The sequence below is a fragment of the Hibiscus syriacus genome, unplaced genomic scaffold (assembly GCF_006381635.1).
Source record: "Hibiscus syriacus cultivar Baekdansim isolate YM2019G1 unplaced genomic scaffold, ASM638163v2 tig00004797_pilon, whole genome shotgun sequence".
NCBI lineage: Eukaryota > Viridiplantae > Streptophyta > Magnoliopsida > Malvales > Malvaceae > Hibiscus > Hibiscus syriacus.
In genome coordinates this window covers 673,155-698,525 of record NW_024062032.1, presented here as the reverse complement: position 1 = coordinate 698,525, position 25,371 = coordinate 673,155, and the positions used below count along the sequence as shown (strand labels likewise).

Below are 25,371 nucleotides of genomic sequence, written 5' to 3'. Positions count from 1 at the left end.
AGCAGCTTTCTCTTATACCCGTAAAGACTATAACGGTTTTGTGGATCCCGTATACCGACTTTCAGAAGTATTTAAGGTATATGAATTTGAGTTCCCCCATAGGTAATGAGAAAGAACCATAGATAATGATCAACATAAATAGACTCTGTATGGGGAATGTGTCCATGTAGATCCCCCAAATCATTACCCACTCGATGTGCTTCATCAACCAGTAAACATCTTTTTTGCCCCCTCTATCGACGTTATGCATATTGTCGAGATTTCTAGGTGCTTCAGAAATATATTGTACAAAACCAAATTGGTGGTGCACGCGATTAGTAGGATGCCACTCGACAATAGCATAACATATCAGAGAGACCGCCTCCATCCATACATCTAATGGGTCACTCAAGTGAGGTGAGATGCAATACCTCATTTCTTCAATACACTAAGGAGCCCATTGAAACTAAAACAAATATATATATAATTCTTATCAAAATAATATTATAATTATATAACAATAATTAAAGGTAAATAATAAAATTTAAATACATACATCTGTACCAGCCTTTTGATTAATGGGTAGTCGAATTTCTTCCAATTCGTCTAGTATATCACGATGATTTTTCCTTATACATGACCACCTATTAAGTGTAAAAAAATTCATTATATACTTACAAATTATTTATATACAAACTCAGTATTGAAATTACCTCAATAATAACGGAAAGACTAACGGGCTTTTCACGACCAGACATAAAAAGGACATGCGATACCACGACTAGGACTGTAGAAGAAGAAAACATTCGTCGATAGCATTTTTTCGATAATCAGTTGACTGACACATTTCTCTATACAGAGATGCCAAAATCGCAGAGCCCCAATTGAATGAACCGACAACTCAAAAATATGTGAGGTGACGCAACCACATACAATGAACTTAATTACGATATTTATCAGGCATCAAGATCTCTCCTACGAGTTGTAATATGCAAGCCCGGGCAAATATTTTTGCTTGTTCCTCGGAATAATCTTCGCTCAACTATCAAAAATTTGTAGCTAACCATGATAACTATATTCGGCCATCGTTGAAATTAGGCGGGATACCTCCAAGATACTTCTCGCACAAGGAATGTCAATCAACACCTGCAACACCAAAAATAACATCCCATCTACCGGAAGCCCCAAATGTATAAAAACATCCTCCAATGTAATAGTGCACTTCCCACATGGAAGATGGAATGTGAGTGTCTCTGGTCTCCATCTCTCAATCAGTGTAGAAATAAGGTTGTGTTCAAGGTTACAATGCCCTCCATATTTCGCTATGTCACTGAATCCAGTCGCAGCTAAATACGACCAGACACGACTCGATATCTCTAACTTAACGTTACGAATAAATAAATCTAATATACGATCATTCACCTAATTAAATAAATACTAAAAATGATAAATAACTAAATAAAACATTAATAATAAAAAAATTGATGTTATAAGTTAATTATATATTATTTTCCAGTGGCAGTATGTATCACAATACTTTATTTTTATTATAATTATCGAATAAATCATTTATAATTGTGTTTTAAAAAAACTATTAGTTTTTTTTATCAATAATGATGTTGAGAAATCATAGGCGTTAATAATAATTGTCACATTCTTGGGATAGAATTGTCCAATATAATAATTAATACTTTATAAATTATTTATAGTATAATATAAAAAGAATCATATACTTTTCTTTTATTTAATCCACTATTTTTTTCACGTTCATTCATAGTTTAGGTTGCTGATAGATAATTTGATCGCAAATGATATATATATTATAATTAATTATAAAATCTACTTTTTATTGAGCCTTAGACATAGAATCAAGTCCAACAGACCAAGGTTGAAGAAGCTAGTAATACCTCCGTCACCTATCATGCGTAAAGTCATATTGCATTAACTTAATGGAAGGCCGAGTAAAATCTCTCCTTTATTTTCCTCAAAAAATACAAATATTTTATCAAATATTCTAAAGCAAAACAGAAAAATATATGTTGAAAACACTTCCTGTCAAACACTAACATCGTTCCTTCGAAAGTGGAAACTTTCCAACTTCTCTGAGCTACGCCCAAGCCATCATAGCCCTTTTATCAACACTACAAATACCCATTCATCACTTCCAAGCATGCAAACAGGTCCCACAATTTTAGCTCTACCAAACTAATCTCTTCTCAAACTGCTTCTTTTTGCTTAAAAAATGGCTGCCATGTCTAAGATTGCTACAGGCAATGGTCATGGTGAAGATTCTCCTTATTTCGATGGCTGGAAGGCGTACGAAACCAATCCTTTTCATCCCATCGACATACCTCATGGAGTTATCCAGATGGGTCTAGCTGAGAATCAGGTAACTAGTTTCACTAATAAACACAAACACCATGGGATTTTTTGTTCTCGGTTCTTGTGTTTTGGAACCTGGTTTAAACTGATTGTTTCATGGACCAGCTCTGCCTTGATATCGTCAAAAAGTGGCTGCTCAAGCACCCGGAAGCATCCATCTGCACTGCTAAAGGTGTGAGCAAATTCAAGGAGACTGCACTTTTCCAGGATTATCATGGAACTTTTTTTTTGATATTATGCCTGATATTTATATATAACATAGAGATTCCATAAACCCATTAAACGATCTTAATGATAAAATGAAATATTTTTTTCATAAAAATTTCAGTCTAAACAGTTGCATCTATAAGAATGTATGTATATGTACATAACATACCTTAATGATAAAACGAAATATTTTTTTCATAAAAATTTCAGTCTAAACAGTTGCATCTATAAGAATGTGTGTATATGTACATAACATACTGGAGCTCCATTGTGAATTGCTTAATGACAAACTTTGACCATTAATGTCCCAATACCCACCCAAACATGGAAAGTATTGAGAAAGAGGGAGGAATTGCTATTTAAACAATTAGATTCTCGACTTAAACATTACTTGAATATTAAATAAAATATTTTAAATTTAGTCATCTTCCACTTTTTCTTAATGAAAAAGAAGAAATTACTGATGGGAATCATTAAAGCAACAGTGCTTCTCTGTGTTGATGTCAACAACATTGAAGCTCTAGGCTGCTCACTATATTATTTAATAGAATCATTTAAGTAGAAAGAAAAACAAAACCCAGCATCAATCTCAGTGGGACAGTAATCATCATAGAAAATTGAGCAGTCATTTTCATTTGAATCACTCTTAACAGCTGGATGGGGTTATGGCTTAAATGAGTTGACTCGTAGCTCTTGGAATAGTCATCAAATTCGTAATTTATTGTTGAAAAAAATTTGGCATTCATTTGCAGATTTGATCGTGACTTGAAGTGGAGAACCGGGGTTGAAATCGTACCAGTAAACTGTGTGAGTTGCAATAATTTCAAGATCACCAATGATGCTTTAGAAGCTGCATATGTAAAAGCACAAGAAGCTAAACTGCGAATGAAGGGATTACTCCTAACCAATCCATCCAATCCACTGGGTACGATCTTAGATCGAGAGACAGTGAAGAACATAGTAAAGTTCATAAACCAGAGGAACATACACCTGATCGGAGACAAGATATATGCCGCAACAGTCTTCATGGAGCCCGAGTTCGTTAGTATTTCTGAGATCATAGCGGAAGACAACGTCGAATGCAACCCGGATCTAATCCACATTGTTTACAGTCTCTCAAAGGACATGGGGTTCCCCGGTTTCAGGGTCGGCATCGTGTACTCATACAACGACGCCGTCGTCAGCTGTGTCCGAAAAATGTCGAGTTTTGGGCTGGTATCGTCGCAAACTCAGCATCTGATCGCACCGATGCTGTCAGACGATGATTTCGTTGACAACTTCATAGCCGAAAGCAGAGAGCTGTTGTTCAGAAGGCACAAGTACTTCACCTGGAGTCTTTCCCAAGTCGGTATCGGTTCACTAAAGATCAATGTGTAGACACCCGTTTTTGTCCGGGTCTTTTATATTTATTTTATTATTATTATTTATTATTATTATTATTATTATTATTATATTATTATTATTATTATTATTATTATTATTATTATTATTTACAATATACATATTTTTGCAGGCCTAATTCCAGGCCCGCTCAGCAACCCAAACATAGATTAGGGTTTACCCTAATCATCAGCAACCGCCCCGGCAGATGAAATGCCACGCCGAGGCCACTGTTCCGGCGCATTCCCGACGATCCAGCCATCGTTCCCACGCCGCAATCATCATCTACAGTGAAAAACCTGTAGAACGTCAACCCAAATATCATCTACAGTACCCAACAATAACCAAATCAGAAACCCCATACCTAAAATCTCAAAATTTCACCCTCAAATCAAGAACCCATTAAAAACTAAGATTAAATCCCGATTCTTCGGGATTTAACAGATTAAACAAATCAGAAAAAGCCATGCCCTACACTAGGTATCATCATCTCACCAAATACTCAACATAAAGGAAAGGAACCAAAACGAAAAAACAACAGAGAATAGAGAAAAAAAAGAGAGATACGAAACAAAAAAAAAAAAAAAAAGTTTTACCTTCTCGAACCACCACCGTGAATCTCGTTGTGACCTTCTCCAATCCCAGCTAGCCCCATATCTGAAGGTAAAGCCTTTTCCTCTTCTAGGTTAGTTAGGGTTGGAGTGCAGTGGGTTTTGGGGTTATGATTCACTTAGGTTTTTTAGGTGAGAGAGAGATGAGGTTACTCCCCATGGCCACTGATCTATGGTGGCCGGGGAGTTTAGGGTTTAAATCCTCGGTTGAGGATGAGAGAAGGAAGGCGAAGAGGAGGGTCGAGAACCATTTTGGCTCTCTGTCTCTGGAAGGAGAGGGAAGACGGAAGGGTTTAGGGTTCTCTAGGGTTTTCGCCACCGATTTACGGCGTTTGTGACCTCTGTTTTTTTCTCCACGGCGGAGAGAGGCGGAGGATAAGGGAGAGAGGTGGAGAGCCTCTTTGGTTCTCTGTTTTCTGGAGAGAGGAGGAGACGTGAGAAATGAGAGGTGTCACTGGGGAAGGGCTTGGGTTTAGCCTTATAGACCGAGTCCGAAACGGCGCCGTTTAGGTCGAGGACTCGATTGTAATTTCGTCATGGGTAAACTGCGTAGAAAGGGCTCCCAGGTTTTGAACGTTTATGATATAGCCATTTCTTGTATTTTATTTATTTTGTACTTTATACCTCAAGTTTGTAATGTTTATGTATTGGCCACCTTGCAATAATATCTGTAAGTTTCAACATTTGTACTATGTGTTTATAATGTTCACATTTTGCTCACTGTTTTTCTGTTTGGCTTAAATACCGAATTGCATTGTATGTTTCATTTGTTTTATTTTAGTCATTGTCTATAACATAGGAAAGTATTAATTTACGTATTTAAAATCTAAGTTTTTTATACGATTTATAGTCACTGTGTAAATCTTGTATGGGTTATTTACTTGATTGGTTATGGTCATTTTGTTTAGGTTTATTTAGATACTTTTGCTAAATATATGTATAATTTTTTTTACTTATGTTATTGTTTTTACTTATTTATTTATTTATTTTAATATTTGTGTTAGTATGAATTAATATTAGGAAATATTTATATATATATGTATATTGGTTAATAATCATTATTATTTATATTATTGTGTGATATGGTTAAGCTTGCTTATGTTATAGACGTTCATTTACTTAATAGGTATAATAAAATTTTATTTCTTTTATTACTTTATTTATTATTTTATAACGTTCAATATGTTAATGTATTTTCTAATAATTAACTATATAGGTTTTAGATGAACAGAGTATGATTTACTTTATACATCTCGATATAATTTGGTGTTAATTCAAAGATAGAATATACTTTATAGATGAAAAATAGACGAGATAGCTTTCCGATGGAGGATTGCAAATCTCGGGATTTCTACCAAGTTAAGTATTTCTATTATTTCAAGTATATTCAAAATAAATTATAATTGATTTATCATTCCTAATTTTATTGTATTAATGTATTAATGTAGAAAAGCATTTTATTTTCTACTCATGTCGATATTATTTGGGTAATTCAAAGATGGAATATACTTTATAGATAAGAAATAGATGAGATAGCTTTCCCGTTGGAGGATTGCAAATCTTGAGATTTCTTACCAAGTGAAGTATTTCTATTATTTTAACAAATATTCAATAAATAGATCATATTTTTACTTCTGCTTCAAATTTTAAGTTCCACCATTTACGACGATATATAAGTGACTAGTACCGATTTGGGCGTTGTGAGGGGGTTTACCCTTCCTATACGTAACCGACTCCCGAACCTGTTTTAAATGAATTTGGTAACGTAGACGAATGTTTGTCTTATAAAACTATTTTTCTTAAAATTGTTTTTAAAAGACGTTTTTAGGTATTTGACCTACCTAACCCAAAGGTCGATGGCGACTCTTTTCAACTTTATTCAAATCAATACAAATTTCCCAATTTTTCCAAATTAAAGTCATAATTGTTTTAAAAAAATAATATTTAATTGTTTAAAAAAAATGGTTATGACAGCTTGGCGACTCTGCTGGGGACTAGAAGAGAGTCAGGCTGTCGGTCGCTTATATATGGTCGTTATGGTGGAAATTATAAGTTAGAATCTTTAGTAAAACTATGATCTATGTATTGAATTTTATTTATTATTTTATCTCTTATTTTTATATACTAACATTTTAATTGTTTTCATTTTTTCCAGATATTCTTAGTTCTCGTTGAGTTTATTTTCCCTGTTTTTGGAGTCAAAGGTTTGTTTGTCTATCACACATCACTTTTAGCATAACATGAGCTCTAGACATGAGCTTCGATCCAAATTAGTTAGGGTGATTGCTTACTCGTAAGAATTTTCTTCGTATGAGTTTTAGCAAATAACCCATGGGATATACCTATACCTTCGTAGGAATTTATTCCTCGTATGGGTTAAGGCAGTGAATCCCCTCGAATTGAACTCGGTCGTTTGAAACTTAATGGGTAAGGATTGAGGGTTTGGTAGCCCAAGGGGGCACCGACATCAAGGACAATTCGAGTTCCTTTTTCCTGATAAGAGCCGAAACCATGCATATAGTGAACCATGGAACGGTCACACTAGGTAGAGTCATACTGAACCTCTGTCCGTCAATAGGTACCTAAAATAGGCGTACACAATGGAGAAACCTACTCTAACCTTTTTATTTTTATTTATTTATTTTTGAGTGTGTAGAATAGATCTATTCTTTTAAAGCATGTGAAATAAAATTTAGGTGCAGTTAGAATTTAATTAAATAAATTTAGGAGGGTAGAAAGCATGTTTGGGTAGGGTTTTTTTTTTGGAATATTATTCGGGTAGATAATACATAAATGGAGTAGATTTATTTCCCGTTTTACATATCTTTTTATGATAAATTTATACAATTGTTTTGACTAACTGTTTTGTTTGTTTGTTTTTTCATACTGCATATACATATCATTAGAAAAGGCGATTGATCTGTGAGTATCGATAAAGTGGAAAGACTTTCACAATGGAAAGGAGTTTCCTAAACAAAGAAGTGAATCCAGCAGATGTAAGGAACTAGTCCGAAGCCAAGCAGAAAGAGCAGGGAGACAGTCTATCAGGGAACTACGTGTCGGATCTGTCTGATTATACACCAGCTTCTTTAAAACAGAATGAGCTTCAGGGATTGAAAATAATTTGGGAAAGTTGGAATCTTATTGAGAGGCAAGCTTTTCAGCAGACTTATGGGGATATATTTCATCTGATATACGTGAAGGTAGATCCGGTTCTCATACGAAGCATAATACAGTTTTGGAATCCGGCTATAGTTGTTTCACATTCAACCGAGAGGACATGACTCCAACCCTCGAGGAAATACCAATTCTGTTGAATTTTCCAAGCGTTAAAGTAGACAAAGTTTACTCCCGATCGATAAAAGGGCCTTCTTTTAAGTCAAAGCTTGCAAAGATCTCGGCACAAGCGACAAATGGGTAAATGATCGCTTGCAACGCAAGGGAGAAGTGAGGGAGTGGTCTCACTTACAAAAAAGAGATGAAGCACACGTAGATGAAAACGTGCGTAGAGATGTATTTGCCTGGGTATATATGGTTTGGTAATCTTTCCAAAATGTTTGGGGCTGATCGAACTAGCAGTAGTCGATTTGGTTGAGAAGTTAGGAAGAGAGGTGATAGATGTATTTGCCTTGGGTATATATGGTTTGGTAATCTTTCCAAATGTTTGGGGCTGATCGAATAGCAGTAGTCATTTGGTTGAGAAGTTAGGAAGAGGTGAATCCAGTCCATGCGATTCTTGCTGAAACTTTCCGATCTTTGAATATGTAGAAGGTTGGGGGGAGGTCGTTTTATGGGGTTGTGCTCATTGCTTACTGTGTGGATCAGAAGCCATTTCTGGAAGGAAGAAAAGTCAACTATAACGTTTTTTGAAGATTATTCTCCTGTTGCTGAGTACCTTACGAAGGGGTGGCAGTATCTCAGAAAGATCAATGGATGATTTCTTCCGGAATCTACAGAGTCAAAACATAGCATGGCGAACACCGTGGCTGATGCATACACAAATCTTGTTCAAATGTGGAGATTTGGACTGGATTATATTACTGGGACTGTGGGGAGGATGGGATACGCTCCTTTGTTGATATTGAGACAGTACGGTGCCCGACAGTTTGTTCCTGTGACTCATGGGTTGACTGGTGCTGAATTTGATTATAAGAAGCAATTATAGAAAAAAATCAAAGATGTGGCTGATTCTTGGAGGATGACTTTTAGGACTAAAGTGGTTGGAGCGGATGTTATCTTGACGCCCGATTATGAAGCCTGGAGAATCAGAGGAAATGATAAAATACCTTTAACAGCTGAGGGATCAAGGTCGATAGAAGAACAAATCAAAATATCCCTTCGAATTTGGAAATCCAAAGAATTGAGTTTGAAATGGAAAAGGCTAAAGATTCCAAGAAAATAGAAGAGATGGAGAGAAAAACTTCATGGCTATCGAGGCTGAATTTCATGCCAGACAGTTTATAATGAGAGACGGAAAGAGGAGGTGGAAGCCGATTTAGAAACTTAAAAAAGATTATCAAAGGGTGCGCAAGTGAGAAAGAGACTTGGGATCCAGAGTTAGCAGCTGCAAGACGGCGAATCAAAAGTCTGGAAATTGAGAACAAGTGTCAGATCAAGAAGATAGAAGCTGGAAGAGCAAAAGTATGAGTTAGAAGCCGATAAAAAGGAATTGATCAAAAAGTATAAAGATGAGGCTCGTAGAGCTCAAAAACTCCATGAAGAAAAAGAAGTCAGCCTGAATGAATTAGAAGAAGAAAAGAATCAAGTCCAGGGGTTAAAAACTGAGATGAACCGTATAATTGAGGACTTTGGGGACAAAGATCGAAGAATTTTAGAGTTTGAAAAAGAAAGAAAGCAAAAAGAAAAATGTGGTCTGAGAGACAGGGATGGAATCGAATCCTAGATAGAAAGCAGGCAGAGATTGGATCGTGGATGCAGAGATTCTCTACAAAGTCAGCAAGTATGAGCTCACGGGAGAAATGGGAGAATTACAGATGAGATTCGAACATGAGATGAACCAATCTCGAGCTATGAATGATGAGCTCAAAAGTCATGTATCGAACCTTGAGCAATCCCTTCTACAAGTGCAAGTTCCTCCCGTTTCAGTGGACCTAAGAGTTGCTCTCGAAGAAAACAAATCCTTCCAGAAGGAAATCAGAGAATTGAAAGGTGAACTCCAGAAATGTCGAATTCATTACCATCTAGAAAAAGAAATCAAACGCATCAATAAGGGATGGGAAAAACATATGAGCATTATCGATCCTGGTAGAAGAACGCGAGCGCATGATGGGGGAAATCTATTGCTCAAATGGGTGAAGTGGCTCGGTACATGAACGAATTAGCCAGTAGAGCGGAGATCATCCAACTGCGCACAAATCTGGTTTCTGAGTATACAAGGGAGATCATCGCCATTATGAATGAAATTGTAGAGCTGAGTATGAGGGCTAGGCCTTATATGTAATAGAACTCTTTGTAATGAGTGAACTTTTTATCCAATGAAAGTATTCCGAATGGTTACTGCTTGGTCAACGCCTTTTATTTGCATTCATACTTGCATCATTCATTATGCATAAGTAATTCATCATTTATAATGCATCACCAATAAATGTATCATTTATAGCACATTACCAATAATATGCATTCGAATTTAAAAGAACAATAAAATTAATTTCCGAAGGGTTATGTGACAGACGATTCTGGCAAGTAAAACTCCAATCCTTATCACACGCGAAGTAGAGCCATGGAGGCCAAGCTTGATCAATTAAAGAAAGAAAGCAAGAAGATTTACTAAGAATACAACAAGAATGGCAGGCAAAGATGGATCACAAAAGTCAATTATAGATCAAATCCTGCAAGGCTAATATGATGAATGAGATGATAACCAAGATGTCTGGGTTACGTACTGAAACAGTTAAAGAACCAAGCACTGCCCCTATTGAAGTTTCTAGGCAGGAGTCTACCCCGAGACTAGTTATCTCACCTGAAAAGCTAGTTGAACATCCTGCAGGGTCTTCAGCTATAAAGGTTCAAATGGCCACGATACCCTTAAAACAGTCCTTATGAGTATATTGATGTAGATCCTGAGGAAATGGAGAAACCTAAAACGGAAGTACCAGAGCATTTAAAGGACTGGTGCAAAGGGTTTTTTAAAGAAATGGGAAAGCAGAGTTCTCAAGACGGAATGAATGCAGAGGAATTGAGTCTTGTGCCAGACCTAGTATTACCACCAAAGTTCAAAATGCCAGAATTTGAAAAGTATGATGGAAACTTGTCCTGTTGCTCACTTGACCATGTTTTGTCGAAGAATGACAGGATTTGTAAGGATGATGGGCTATTAATCACTGTTTCCAGGCCAGCTTGACGGGTCAACTGTCAGATGGTATAACCAATTAACCCGAGCTAAAATAGGTCTTGGAAGGATTTGGCCAATGCGTTTAAAGAACAATATCAACACGTTACCGCATGATGCATGATCGTGTTACTCTCCAAAATATGGATGAAGCATAATGAGACCTTCCGACAATACGCTCAGCGCTGGAGGATATTGCTGCTCAAGTGCACCCACCGCTTATTGAGAGGGAGTTTATAACCATGTTTATAGATACGTTAAAATCTCCTTATATTGATCATATGTTAGGAGTGGCAACTAAGCTTCTCTGATATCGTGATGTGCGGAGAGATGATCGAGAGAGCATTAAAGAGGGCAGATTGTCGGTAGCCAAATTCCTGCAAAGAAAACCCTATGAAAAGGAAAGAATGAGAGGTGAATAATGTAAATTTCTCTGTGAGTAAGCCGAAGATGGGAAATTCTTCTTCATCCAAGGAGAGACTAAGCGCGAGCATAACAATGAAAGGATGACGTTCACTCCCATACCAATGACTTACAGTGAGCTCTTCCATGGATTAGTCCAAGCTCAGTGTCACCAAATTCATTGATCCAATTAAACCACCTTATCCAAAATGGTTCACGAAATGAGACATGCGAATATCATGCAAATCTCAGAGGACATAACATTGAAAGTGTCTCGCTTTTAAAAGAGTGGTTGAAGATCTGATCAGAGAAAGGTGGTGTCCTTTAATGATTCTGAAGCACCCTGTGTTGCTGCAAACCGCTTCCAAATCATCAGAATCAGGGAGTGAACGCTATTGAGAAAAATCAGAGAATTAAGAGGAGAATTGAAGAATAAGAACACCACTGAAATGGGTATATCTCAAATAAGGAGAGAGGGTTGTTGAGCCCTAGAAATGAATGCTCAACGGAAAAGACAGAAAACTTTTGTGAATACCATGGTGAAAATGGTCATCAAATTCAGGACTGTCAAGAATTCAGGCAAATAGTCCAAGAATTAATGACAAGCAGGAGTTGCAGTTCTATGAAGAAAGAATGAGTGAGAATGAAAGATATTTTGCGCTTCTGAAGAAAATTCAGGGAAGCTGAAAAGAATTTAAAAAAGCCTGTCCTGGTCATATCGAAACCAAATTACGAGGCCAGCAGTGGAAGTATAACATCTAGGGTGGTGATCAAAACCCCTGCGCCTTTTACCTACAAGAGTAACAAGAGTGTTCCCTGAGACTATACATGCCAAATTAATACTCCTGAGAGTAAGGAGGAAGAGGTTGCTGAAGTTGGATTTTTCACCAGGAGTGGAAGATGCTATGCTCCTGGAAAGGCTGATAAAGCAAGAGATGTGGTTATTAAAGATCCTGATGATAAATTGAATGAGCCTGTTAAGATTGAGGAGGCTCAGGAATTTTTAAAGTTTCTGAAACACAGCGAGTATAATATTGTGGAACAGCTTCATAAGACCCCAGCGCGGATTTCAATGTTATCTCTACTGTTGCATTCGGAAGTACATCGAAATACTCTGATCAAAGTGCTGAATGAAACTTTTGTAGGGAAGGATATACCAGTGGAACGTGTGGACAGGATGGTAAATCATATTAATGCAGATAATTTTATTTATTTTTATGATGACGAAATACCTGAAGAAGGAAAAGGCAGGGGCAAGGCTTTACACATTACGGCTCATTGCAAAGGAGTCATCATCTTAGGGGTGTTAATTGACAACGGATCGGCCTTGAATATTATGCCATTCGCCACTCTAAATAGACTTCCTGTGGATGTATCACAAATGAGGGTTTGTGGCAATGCTGTAAGGGCATTTGATGGGACAGAACGCAAGATAATGGGGAAGATGATTATCCCTCCAAATTGGCCCTACAACATTTGAAGTAGATTTTGTTGTCATGGATATTCATCCGAGTTATAGTTGCTTGCTAGGAGACCCTGGATTCACATGGCTGGGGCAGTTCCTTCCTCCCTTCACCAAAAGCTCCGATTCATTATTGATGGGACTCTGGTGACCATCAAAGCGGAAGAAGACATCATTGCCTCTATCACTACAGATGCACCATATGTAGGGGTAGATGAAAATGCACTAGAGTCCTCCTTCCAGTCTTTGGAATTTGTTAATGCTACTTTTATCTCTGAAGGCAAAAGAATTCCCATTCCTCATCTTTCAAAAAATAAAAAGATGCAATTAAAAGAGACATTAGCTAGAGGAGCAAAGGTAGGGAAAGGTTTGGGAAAGAAACTGCAAGGCATCACTGAAGGGCTGGCTCCAGTTCCTAAAAGAAATTATTTTGGTCTTGGATACAGACCAACGTACCATGATAAAGTCAGATGCACAAAATCTTAAGGAAAGGAGGAAGCAAGAGTAAAGGGAGAGACCTTGTTTGGGGACCCATGGTCATTCCACCACTCTCCAAATCTTTTGTGTCTGGAGGATTTGTGATTGACACGCTGAAACAGTCAGGGGATATTGAAGATACAGAATTTGTTGAAGATTTATTGGGAAGCCTGAGCATCAACGTTATCACAGAAGAGTCTACTGGAGAGTGTTCATTGGCATCAATCCGTCCGTGTCCTCCTGGCTATGTTTTGAACAATTACATTGTTGAAGAACTCCCTGTGTTCTATAAGCACTTTTCAAAGTAATGCATAATAACAAATCTGTCTCCTTTTGACCCAAATATAATAGGGCTTTTGTAAAAGGACAATTGTTATTTGTCATTGCTTAATGAAACGTGTTCTTCTTTCATTCTAATCTTAGCAAGTATTTTATCATCTCTTGAGTATTCTTTATTCTTTATTGATAATTATTCTCTTGATAAATATTAGATAAAATTTTTGTCCACAGCCAAATATACTCCTTTTTGATTCGCATGTCTTCAGATATCAACTGTTCGAGTAATGATACTTTTGAACCACAAATTGATTTTGAAAATGACATGTGTCTCGAAGAATCTGAGGGTTATAAAGATGAAGAGGAATGTGAGTTAAACTTTGAGCTTGTTAGAATGATGGAGCAAGAAGATAGACAAATATTACCCCCAAAGAGACAACTGAAACAATAAATTTGGGAACAGAAGAGGATATAAAGGAAGTTAAAATTGGCACTTCACTCTCACCAAAATAAGAGATGGTCTTATAAGCCTTCTTCGGAATATAGGATGTGTTTGCTTGGTCTTATCAAGATATGCCGGGGTTGGAGACTGACATCGTGATGCACAAGCTACCAATAAAGCCGGAATGCAAGCCTGTTCAACAAAAACTTCGAAGAATGAGACCAGATATGATATTAAAAATCAAGGAAGAAGTGAAGAAACAATTCGATGCTGGATTTTTACAAGTGGCCAAGTACCCTGAATGGGTAGCAAACATAGTGCCAGTTCCAAAGAAGATGGCAAAGTTCGGATGTGTTGATTACCGGATCTCAATCGAGCGAGCCCCAAAGATAATTTTCCACTCCCACATATCGATACTTTGGTTGACAATACGGCTGCTCATGCTCTTTTCTCTTTCATGGATGGTTTCTCAGGTTACAATCAAATTAAGATGGACCCAGAAGACATGGAAAAGACAACTTTTGTGACAATGTGGGGTACATTTTGTTACAAGGTGATGCCCTTCGGACTTAAGAACGCCGGGGCAACATATCAAAGAGCAATGGTTACGTTGTTCCACGATATGATGCACAAGGAGATAGAAGTGTACGTGGATGATATGATTGCTAATCACAAACCGAAGAACATGTAAAAGTCTTAAGGAAGCTGTTTTTAAGATTAAGAAAATACCAGCTCAAGCTTAACCCAACCAAGTGCACATTCGGAGCTACTTCAGGGAAGTTATTGGGATTTGTAGTCAGTGAGAATGGGATATAAATAGATCCTGGTAAAGTCAAAGCAATTTTGGAATTACCTCCCCCTAGAACGCAAAAGGAAGTACGAGGTTTTCTGGGGAGGTTAAATTATATTGCCAGATTCATCTCTCAGTTGACTGAGAAATGTGATCCAATATTCCGATTACTGAGAAAGCGAAACCCAGGAGAATGGGATGATAGTTGCCAAGAATGCTTCGATAGAATTAAGGGTTACTTAATTAATGCTCCTGTCTTGATGCCACCAATCCCAAACAAACCATTGATTTTATATTTGACTGTCTTTGAGAAGTCAATGGGATGTGTGTTGGCCCAACATGACGAAACTGGAAGAAGAGAACGAGCTATTTACTATCTTAGTAAGAAATTCACTGACTGTGAGACTCGATACTCCTCTATCGAAAAGCTGTGTTGTGCTTTAATATGGACTACTAAGAGGCTGAGACAGTATTTGTTGTATCATACTACCTGGTTGATATCAAGACTGGATCCGTTAAAGTACCTGATGGAATCAACGGCTCTAACTGGAAGGATGGCGAAATGGCAAATGTTGTTGTCCGAATTTGATATAGTCTACATGAACCAGAAATCAGTTAAAGGGAGTGCTATTGCAGATTTCCTGGCAAGCAGAGCATTAGAAGACTATGAGCCAGTAAAATTTGATTTTCCGAATGAGGACTTGATGAGTATATTTGTTACTGAAGAAGATACTCCGAAAAATGAAGCATGGAAAATGAACTTCGATGGCGCTTCTAATGCTGTGGGACATGGAATTGGGGCAATACTAGTTTCACCTGAGGGAGATCATTATCCTTTTACTAGTAGGCTCGCTTTTGAATGCACTAACAATATGGCAGAGTATGAAGCATGTATCTTGGGTATTCAAGCTGCAATTGAGCACAAAGTTAAAAGCCTAGAAGTATTCGGCGATTCTGCTCTGGTTATTTATCAGCTTCGCGGGGAATGGATGACTCGAGACTCCAAGTTGATAGAATACAAGAACTTAGTGATGGAGTTGATCAAAGAGTTTGAAGAAATTTCTTTTGCTTATCTTCCTCGTGAAGGAAATCAAATGGTAGATGCCTTGGCTACGTTGGCAGCTATGTTTAAGACCGATGATCAATCTCGAATGATGCCTATTCGGATGAGTATAAGAGAAATGCCAGCTCATTGTTGCAACATAGAGGAAGAAGATGATGATAGTCTCCCATGGTATTATGATATTCTCCAATATGTGAAGTATCAGGCTTACCCGGCGGAGGCAGCTGAGAATGATAAACGGACCTTAAGAAGATTAGCAATGGGGTATGTCCTTGATGGAGATATATTGTATAAAAAGGGCAAGGATCAGGTGCTTTTGAGATGTGTGGATAGAATCGAGGCCAAGAAAATACTTGAGGAAGTCCATGAAGGAGTTTGTGGAACACATGCTAATGGATTCACAATGGTTAGAAAAATCATGAGGTTTGGGTACTATTGGTCCACTATGGAAGGAGATTGTATCAGATTTGCTCGAAGATGTCATAAATGCCAGATTCATGATAACCAAATACATGTTCCTCTTTCACCACTCCATGTAATGAACGCACCTTTGCCATTTTCAATGTGGGGCATCGATGTCATTGGGGCAATTTCACCGAAGGCCTCAAATGGACATCGTTTTATCTTAGTGGCTATAGACTACTTCACCAAATGGGTTGAAGCTGCCTCTTATGCTAATGTCACAAAAGGAGCAGTGTGCAGATTTCTAAAAAGAGAAATCATTTGTAGATATGGAACACCTGAAAGGATCATCACAGATAATGCATTGAATTTGAACAACGATTTGATGAAGGAAGTTTGCACAAAGTTAAAGATCAACATCACAATTCGGCTCCTTATCGCCCAAAAATGAATGGGGCAGTAGAGGCAGCGAATAAAAACATCAAGAAGATCATCACAAAAGCAACTGAAACATATAGAGACTGGCATGAAAAATTACCTTTTGCATTGCTTGCTTATCGCACGTTCGTTCGTACATCTACTGGGGCAACACCATTCTCTTTGGTATATGGGATGGAAGCAGTTTTACCTGTTGAGGTGGAAATACCTTCTTTGAGAGTATTGATGGAGTTGAAACTGGACGAGGCTGATTGGGTACAAAGTAGGTTTGATCAATTAAATTTGATTGAGGAGAAAAGGCTGAGAGCTATCTGCCATGGCCAAATGTACCAGAAAAGGATGATACGAGCATATGACAAGAAAGTCAGACCTCGAGAATTTCGTGAAGGCGATTTGGTACTAAAAAAGATCCTACCTATGCAAAAAGACTTTCGAGGGAAGTGGATGCCGAACTGGGAAGGTCCCTATGTTGTAAAAAAGGCATTCTCAGGAGGAGCTTTGGTGTTAACAGAAATGGATGGAGAAGATTTGCCTAATCCCGTGAATTCAGATTCGGTCAAACGATATTACACTTTAAAAAAAAATGAAAAATGAAAAAGAAGAAAAAATAAATAAAGGAGGGTTCAAGATGAAAACCCAAAATGGGCATCTTGAAACCAAAGGAGGATTCGAGTTGAAAATCCGTAATGGACGGCTCGAATAATCAGAAATTGAAATGGTGGATTCCCCCCGGAAGCCTAACAGTTTAGGGAAAGACTCTCATGCTCACACATCTTTTGTACGATCTGAATCTTCGAAACACATGTCAACTTTCGAGAAAGATTTGGGGTGAAGAAATAGAAGGACTCAGCATTTGATATTCACTATATTTGTCCATTGTTTTTCCTTTGTATATACTTGTTTTCTTGTCCCAAAAGATTGTACTTTCTCGTTACCTATCTTCAGTGAAATTTTTGAATTTGATTCAATGTCCTCGCATATATTCACCAAATTACTAATCAATAACATCGGTTATTATGCCTTACTCTGAAAAATGTCAGAGTATGGGGATTTTGAAACAGGTGTTCGCCAGAGAACACATACAAAGACACGCTCCCATAAATCATTGAGCAAACCATTGGAAAAAAAAGGGTTCAGATTAAAGAAATCAGTTTCAACATAATCATACTTTTCTCAAGCAAAGAAGTCCCAATTTAAAGGCATGCAACAAGGAGAGGCCATTCTGAATGAATTTTCTCTGAAAAATCAATCAATGACCAAAGAATCAAAGAGGCAAGATAAACTCTCTCGAGGTAGATCGGAGGGACCAAGTCAAAGAATATTTAATGAGAGGTCAAGAAAGTAACCAGGCATGGATAAATGCATAAATATCGCATGTTCCGATCAAAGAGTATGAGAGATTCTCAATGCCAGGATCGAACTGAACATAACCCTTTAAACATGCATTTAGATCATTCTTAGAGCATATTGATAACATGAAATCATGGCATATGACCATTTTTACAGGATCTTCAAGATTTATTTCATTATTGAAGCAATGAATCAGTCAACATCAACTGACCAGACTTCCTCATCACGTAGGAGCCGTGTCAACCTTAGATAATCAGCCGTCCTCATCACGTAGGAACCGAGTTATCACCTTTCCTAAAGATGGCCAGAGTTCTTCATCATGTATGAACCATGTCATCTACCCTTAGACGAACAGACGTCCTCATCACGTAGGAACCGAGTTATCACCTTTCCTAAAGATGTCCAAGAACTCTTCATCACGTATGAGTCGTGTCATCCCCGACCAGATCTCCTCATCACGTAGGAGCCGTGTCAACCATAGATAACCAGTCGTCCTCATCACGTAGGAACCGAGTTATCACCCTTCCAAAAGATGGCCAGAAACTCTTCATCACGTATGAGTCGTGTCATCCACCCTTAGACGACCGGACCTCTTCATCATGTATGAGCAGTGTCGTCCCCAACAACCAGCATTATCCAATTTCTATGGAAAAGGGGAGAACCAGACAAAAACGTGTTGTCTTGTCGTCTTTGCCCTATTCTTGTTAACACAAGTATGTGCAAAGAGGGGCAGCTGTAGACACCCGTTTTTGTCCGGGTCTTTTATATTTATTTTATTATTATTATTATTATTATTATTATTATTATTATTATTATTATTATTTACAATATACATATTTTTTGCAGGCCTAATTCCAGGCCCGCTCAGTAACCCAAACATAGATTAGGGTTTACCCTAATCATCAGCAGCCGCCCCGACAGATGAAATGCCACGCCGAGGCCACTGTTCCGGCGCATTCCCGACGATCCAGCCATCGTTCCCACGCCGCAATCATCATCTATAGTGAAAAACCTGTAGAACGTCAACCCAAATATCATCTACAGTACCCAACAATAACCAAATCAGAAACCCCATACCTAAAATCTCAAAATTTCACCCTCAAATCAAGAACCCATTAAAAACTAAGATTAAATCCCAATTCTTCGAGATTTAACAGATTAAACAAATCAGAAAAAGCCATGCCCTACACTAGGTATCATCATCTCACCAAATACTCAACATAAAGGAAAGGAACCAAAACGAAAAAACAACAGAGAATAGAGAAAAAAAAAGAGAGATACGAAACAAAAAAAAAAGAGAAGAAAGAAAAGTTTTACCTTCTCGAACCACCACCGTGAATCTCGTTGTGACCTTCTCCGATCCCAGCTAGCCCCATATCTGAAGGTAAAGCCTTTTCCTCTTCTAGGTTAGTTAGGGTTGGAGTGTAGTGGGTTTTGGGGTTATGATTCACTTAGGTTTTTTAGGTGAGAGAGAGATGAGGTTACTCCCTATGGCCACCGATCTACGGTGGCCGGGGAGTTTAGGGTTTAAATCCTCGGTTGAGGATGAGAGAAGGAAGGCGAAGAGGAGGGTCGAGAACCATTTTGGCTCTCTGTCTCTGGAAGGAGAGGGAAGACGGAAGGGTTTAGGGTTCTCTAGGGTTTTCGCCGCCGATTTACGGCGTTTGTGACCTCTGTTTTTTTTCTCCACGGCGGAGAGAGGCGGAGGATAAGGGAGAGAGGTGGAGAGCCTCTTTGGTTCTCTGTTTTCTAGAGAGAGGAGGAGACGTGAGAAATGAGAGGTGTCACTGGGGAAGGGCTTGGGTTTAGCCTTATAGACCGAGTCCGAAACGGCGCCGTTTAGGTCGAGGACTCGGTTGTAATTTCGTCATGGGTAAACTGCGTAGAAGGGGCTCCCAGGTTTTGAACGTTTATGATATAGCCATTTCTTGTATTTTATTTATTTTGTACTTTATACCTCAAGTTTGTAATGTTTATGTATTGGCCACCTTGCAATAATATTCTGTAAGTTTCAACATTTGTACTATGTGTTTATAATGTTCACATTTTGCTCACTGTTTTTCTGTTTGGCTTAAATACCGAATTTGCATTGTATGTTTCATTTGTTTTATTTTAGTCATTTGTCTATAACATAGGAAAGTATTAATTTACGTATTTAAAAACTAAGTTTTTTATACGATTTATAGTCACTGTGTAAATCTTGTATGGGTTATTTACTTGCTTGGTTATGGTCATTTTGTTTAGGTTTATTTAGATACTTTTGCTAAATATATGTATAATTTATTTTTACTTATGTTATTGTTTTTACTTATTTATTTTATTTATTTTAATATTTGTGTTTAGTATGAATTAATATTAGGAAATATTTATATAGATATATGTATATTGGTTAATAATCATTATTATTTATATTATTGTGTGATATGGTTAAGCTTGCTTATGTTATAGACGTTCATTTTACTTAATAGGTATAATAAAATTTTATTTCATTTTTTATTACTTTTATTTATTATTTTTATAACGTTCAATATGTTAATGTATTTTCTAATAATTAACTATATAGGTTTTAGATGAACAGAGTATGATTTACTTTATACTCATCTCGATATAATTTGGTGTTAATTCAAAGATAGAATATACTTTATAGATGAAAAATAGACGAGATAGCTTTCCCGATGGAGGATTGCAAATCTCGGGATTTCTCACCAAGTTAAGTATTTCTATTATTTCAAGTAATATTCAATAAATAAATTATAATTGATTTATCATTCCTTTTTTATAATTTTTATTGTATTAATGGTTGTTATGTTAATATTAACGATACATGTTTTAGATAAATTAAGCATATTTTATTTTCTACTCATGTCGATATTATTTAGTGGTAATTCAAAGATGGAATATACTTTATAGATAAGAAATAGATGAGATAGCTTTCCCGTTGGAGGATTGCAAATCTTGAGATTTCTTACCAAGTGAAGTATTTCTATTATTTTAACAAATATTCAATAAATAGATCATATTTTTACTTCTGCTTCAAATTTTAAGTTCCACCATTTACGACGATATATAAGTGACTAAGTACCGATTTTGGGCGTTGTGAGGGGTGTTTACCCTTCCCTATACGTAACCGACTCCCGAACCTGTTTTAAATGAATCTTTGGTAACGTAGACCGAATGTTTGTCTTATAAAACTATTTTTCTTAAAATTGTTTTTAAAAGACGTTTTTAGGTATTTGACCTACCTAACCCAAAGGTCGATGGCGACTCTTTTCAACTTTATTCAAATCAATACAAATTTTCCAATTTTTCCAAATTAAAGTCATAATTGTTTTAAAAAAATAAATATTTAATTGTTTAAAAAAATGGTTACGACACAATGCGGGGCTTTTTATATGGATGGACCTGCGCAAACTAGTCAAAGAGAAGACATTCGAAGCGGAAATGGACCTGTGGCGGGTGATCATCAATGAAGTTAAGCTCAACGTTTCGCCGGGCTTTTCGTTCCATTGCGACTAACCGGGTTGGTTCAGGGTTTGCTTTGCTAACATGGACGACAGCACCATGGAAGTTGCTTTGTCGAGGATTCGAGGCCATGGTTCCAGTACGTAAATTATGCAGGCGAGGCAACCTTAAACTCAGCCCGTCTCGAAGAATGGATGATTTGATGTCACCCAGCATCATATCTCCACACTCTCCTTTAACTCAATCGCCACTGGTTCGAGCCAGGACTTGAAGAAAAAAACCCAACAAAGTCGAATTTTTTACCATGGAAATACTAACCTTCTGATAAGGAACTCCATGGATTCACGTTATCATTTTCTGTATCTTCAATAACTGTATTTTTAGTCTTTCCTTCACATGCAAAAGTGTATATGTGAGGGAAGATCAATGCTCCTGCAGATGTATTGTGTTTATTTGGACACTGTAACAAAATAAGTTGTTAATGGTGAAACCACTCCATGTGGAAAATAAAGGATTATTACTTTGAGTTTCTCTTTCTTCTAGCGAGTTGGTTGCAGATTTCACCCCTGAAATAACAAAATTTGTCAAACAAGAGCCACTCCATCTCACCAACTACTGCTCAGGTTTCAAAAATTGGCACACGCTCATCCAGATTATATATATATATATATAATACTTATCTCCTCGTAATTTCAAATTATTAAAAGAAGATAATAGGATGGAAATATTCTACTACAAAATAAGTACGTTAGTACTGGTTATTAATAAAAATATTTATTATATTGTGAAAAAACCCTTATTTTAAAATGGATTTTGTCCTAAGCATTGTAATGGTCAGATAGACTGTCTCCCAAAATGAACACAGAAATTTTAATATTCATACACTTGAATTTATGTATTTATTATAATTTATGCAGTTATTTGAAAGCATCCAAGATCCCATAACGACCAAAGTTGTGAAAGGTTAAGCCCAGGGAGGAAAGGAATTGTAGTTTTAGAGACTTGCATCAGGTATCACCTCCATTAAGTCTACAAACTAGAATTTCTAATTCTGAAACTAATAAACCCTGCGTCACAGACAATTAGTGATCCTTTCATTTAAACTAAACCACCATTATGTTGTATTAATTACTGGGATTGGTTGATTTATGTTGCAAACCAGATAAGATTCTGTTAATATATTCGATCCTTTAGAAATTCTATTACATACAGTGCTTTAGAGACCGACATTACATTACCAATCCTCGTATTTATCAAACTATGGATATGTAAGAATATGAAAATTTAGAAGATCACACAAGCACAGGGATACTCTTCTGCGGCCACAACACGGTAATATGGAGTGTAGTAAGGATAGTAGCCGTAGGCCTTCACGGAGTCGGCTGTGCATTCCGTTTTGTTGTCGGCTTTCTTCTCTTCTTTGGCTGGTCCGACTGATAACATCTCGATGTACCATTGTTTCCTCAGCTTCTTCGCCACCACCACCGGGTCTACGTCTCCGATCACCGTTAACTTCTTATCCTTCATGTCCATCGCTATCGAATCTATGCCTGGTAGACCCGATATCGCCTTCATCGCTTTCTGCTTCTGCTTGTCATCGTGTAAATCCAACTTCAACACGACTTTCTGCATCAAAGACCAAAGAAAAAAACAAGTTGATTGTCATGTCGGAGGCAACAAAATATCCCTGTTCTGTCCTATTTCAATGTTGAGATCAGAAATGAAGGCAATAAACAAAACATGCTAAGAAAATGGGATTATGAGAGACTAAAAGCAGGAAAGTTCACCTTCATTGCTGCTGGAACACAAGCTCTGACCCAGACTAAGGCTTGGACAAAACAATAATATTTTAGACTACAGCGCAAGCAAATTGTAAGAGAGTGGAGGGCTCAATTTATAAACAAATACAAAACGAGTGTCCGAAGAAAAATTGGTGCCCAACTTGTACAACTCTGACCATTTCCTTCTCCAAGTAGGCACATAATATGGGCAAAACTTACCTATTTTAATATTCATCGCCTCATTTTGTACAAAATACTTGCATATGAAACTAAAACAAAATGTTGGTAGCATATTATATATAGGGATTATTTAAGATAAAGTACGTGTTTAGTACCTAAATTATCAATTTTGATCTGTTTTAGTAACTAAACTTTCAATTTTTTCAAAATCATACCTAAAGTTTAGTTTTTTGTTTCATTTTAAGTATCCACCATTAAAAATTAGTTTTTGTTTTATTTTAGTACCTCGTTCAAAATTTAACGTCAGTTTAAAAAAACCTGAAAGTTTGGGTATTAAAACATATCAAAACTGATAGTTTAGGTACTAAACGTGTTAAGTTTTTAACAGTGGGTACTAAAATGAAATGAAAACTAAACTTTGAGTATGGTTTTGAAAAAATTGAAAATTTAAATACTAAAACGACCAAAACTTATAGTCTAGATACTAAATGCGTAATTTATCCTACCATTTAATACGTTATTGGTGAAATGTTTTAATTTCAGGAGTAATATTTAGATATTATTATATGTCTTAATCTTTAAGTTTTAAACTCTAAATCATAAATACTCATGTCACATATCATTCGTTTACTCTTGTTTGCCAAGTTTTTTAATTTCACTAGTTATATACAAAATAATTTCCTTTATATATATAATAAAACTAGTTTTTATGCATCGATTTATTTATCTTTCGTTTTCCTTGAAGTAGAAGGAAAAAAAGTACGCCTGTAAGCAAACCGAACGAACACGAACGGGGTATATTTAAGTTCGTTCATTTAACTTTTACCAAACAAATGAACGAATACGAACATAAACGAACAAAGTTTTTTTTGTTCATGTTCATTCGTTAAGGAATGTAGCTTGTTCGTGTTCGTTCATGTTCGATCATTTAAATGATAAACAAACACAAATGAACAAACATAAACGAACGGATGTAAACGAACATAAATGAACACAATAAAAGAACGTTAACGAACACAAACGAACGTAAAAGAACACAATAAATGAACATAAATGAAAATAGATTTTTTTTTCTTTCCTAACAATTTTAGGATTATATTTTATTTAATTGTTTTGAGCTTTTTTTATTTGTATTTAAATTAATTGAATTTTAAAATATTTATGGGTATCAGACTAAAATTTATTAGCCTTTAATATTTTAAATGGGTCTAGAGAGATTGGGTTAAACATAAATAAACGCATATAAACGAACATAAATGAACATAAATGAATGAACATAAACGAACATATTACCGAACGTTCACGAACGTAAATGAACGAACAAGCCATCTGTTAATGTTCGATTATTTAATTAAATGAACACAAAATCTTGTTTATGTTCATTTTTTTAATAAATAAACGAACATAAAGAACTTCACGTCGAACAGTTCACTGAAAGTTCGATTTGTTTACCTGCATAGAGAAAAGCATGTTTAACTATTTCTTATATTTATTATAGTCATAAATAATATTTTTGTATTTATCATCAAGAAAAGAACCTGCAATTCTCTTATTATAATTGCATGATATGAATGTATAAAGTATTCATATTTTAGTATAAAAATTGCAGTAAATGTTTGAACCATTTGTTTTGACCTTAAAAAGTTGACACCACTTGACATGTAAAATTAAAAAAAAAGTATAAAATAAATGCGAAATGTGAAATTATTATAAAAAAAACCCAATTTTACTTTATTATATAAAATATGGTACCAAAGTTTTTGGTTAGTTTCATATGCAAGTATCAAGTATATTTCTTAAAAAAAATCATAAAACCTGCAAATACTATTATCATATACATACATCATGCATCATACATCAATATCACTACCTACTTTAGAAAGATTCGTACAACATGATAACAAAGAGTATACAAGAATATGGGACAAATTAAGGAAT

At 36.3% G+C, this 25,371-nt stretch overlaps 1 protein-coding gene and 1 pseudogene across 1 annotated transcript; one reads left to right on the top strand and one right to left on the bottom strand.

Annotated features, from left to right (window-relative positions):
- The first annotated feature begins 2,221 nt into the window (after positions 1-2,221).
- On the top strand, positions 2,222-21,743 carry LOC120198773 (annotated as a pseudogene).
- A 1,013-nt stretch (positions 21,744-22,756) lies between these two features.
- LOC120198772 (heavy metal-associated isoprenylated plant protein 39-like) lies at positions 22,757-23,265 on the bottom strand. Its single transcript, XM_039200045.1, has 2 exons — positions 23,260-23,265; positions 22,757-23,098 (listed from the first exon to the last, which is right to left on the bottom strand). Exons 1-2 carry the CDS (start codon positions 23,263-23,265, stop codon positions 22,757-22,759), a joined length of 348 nt encoding a protein of 115 aa, XP_039055976.1.
- Positions 23,266-25,371: the final 2,106 nt, after the last annotated feature.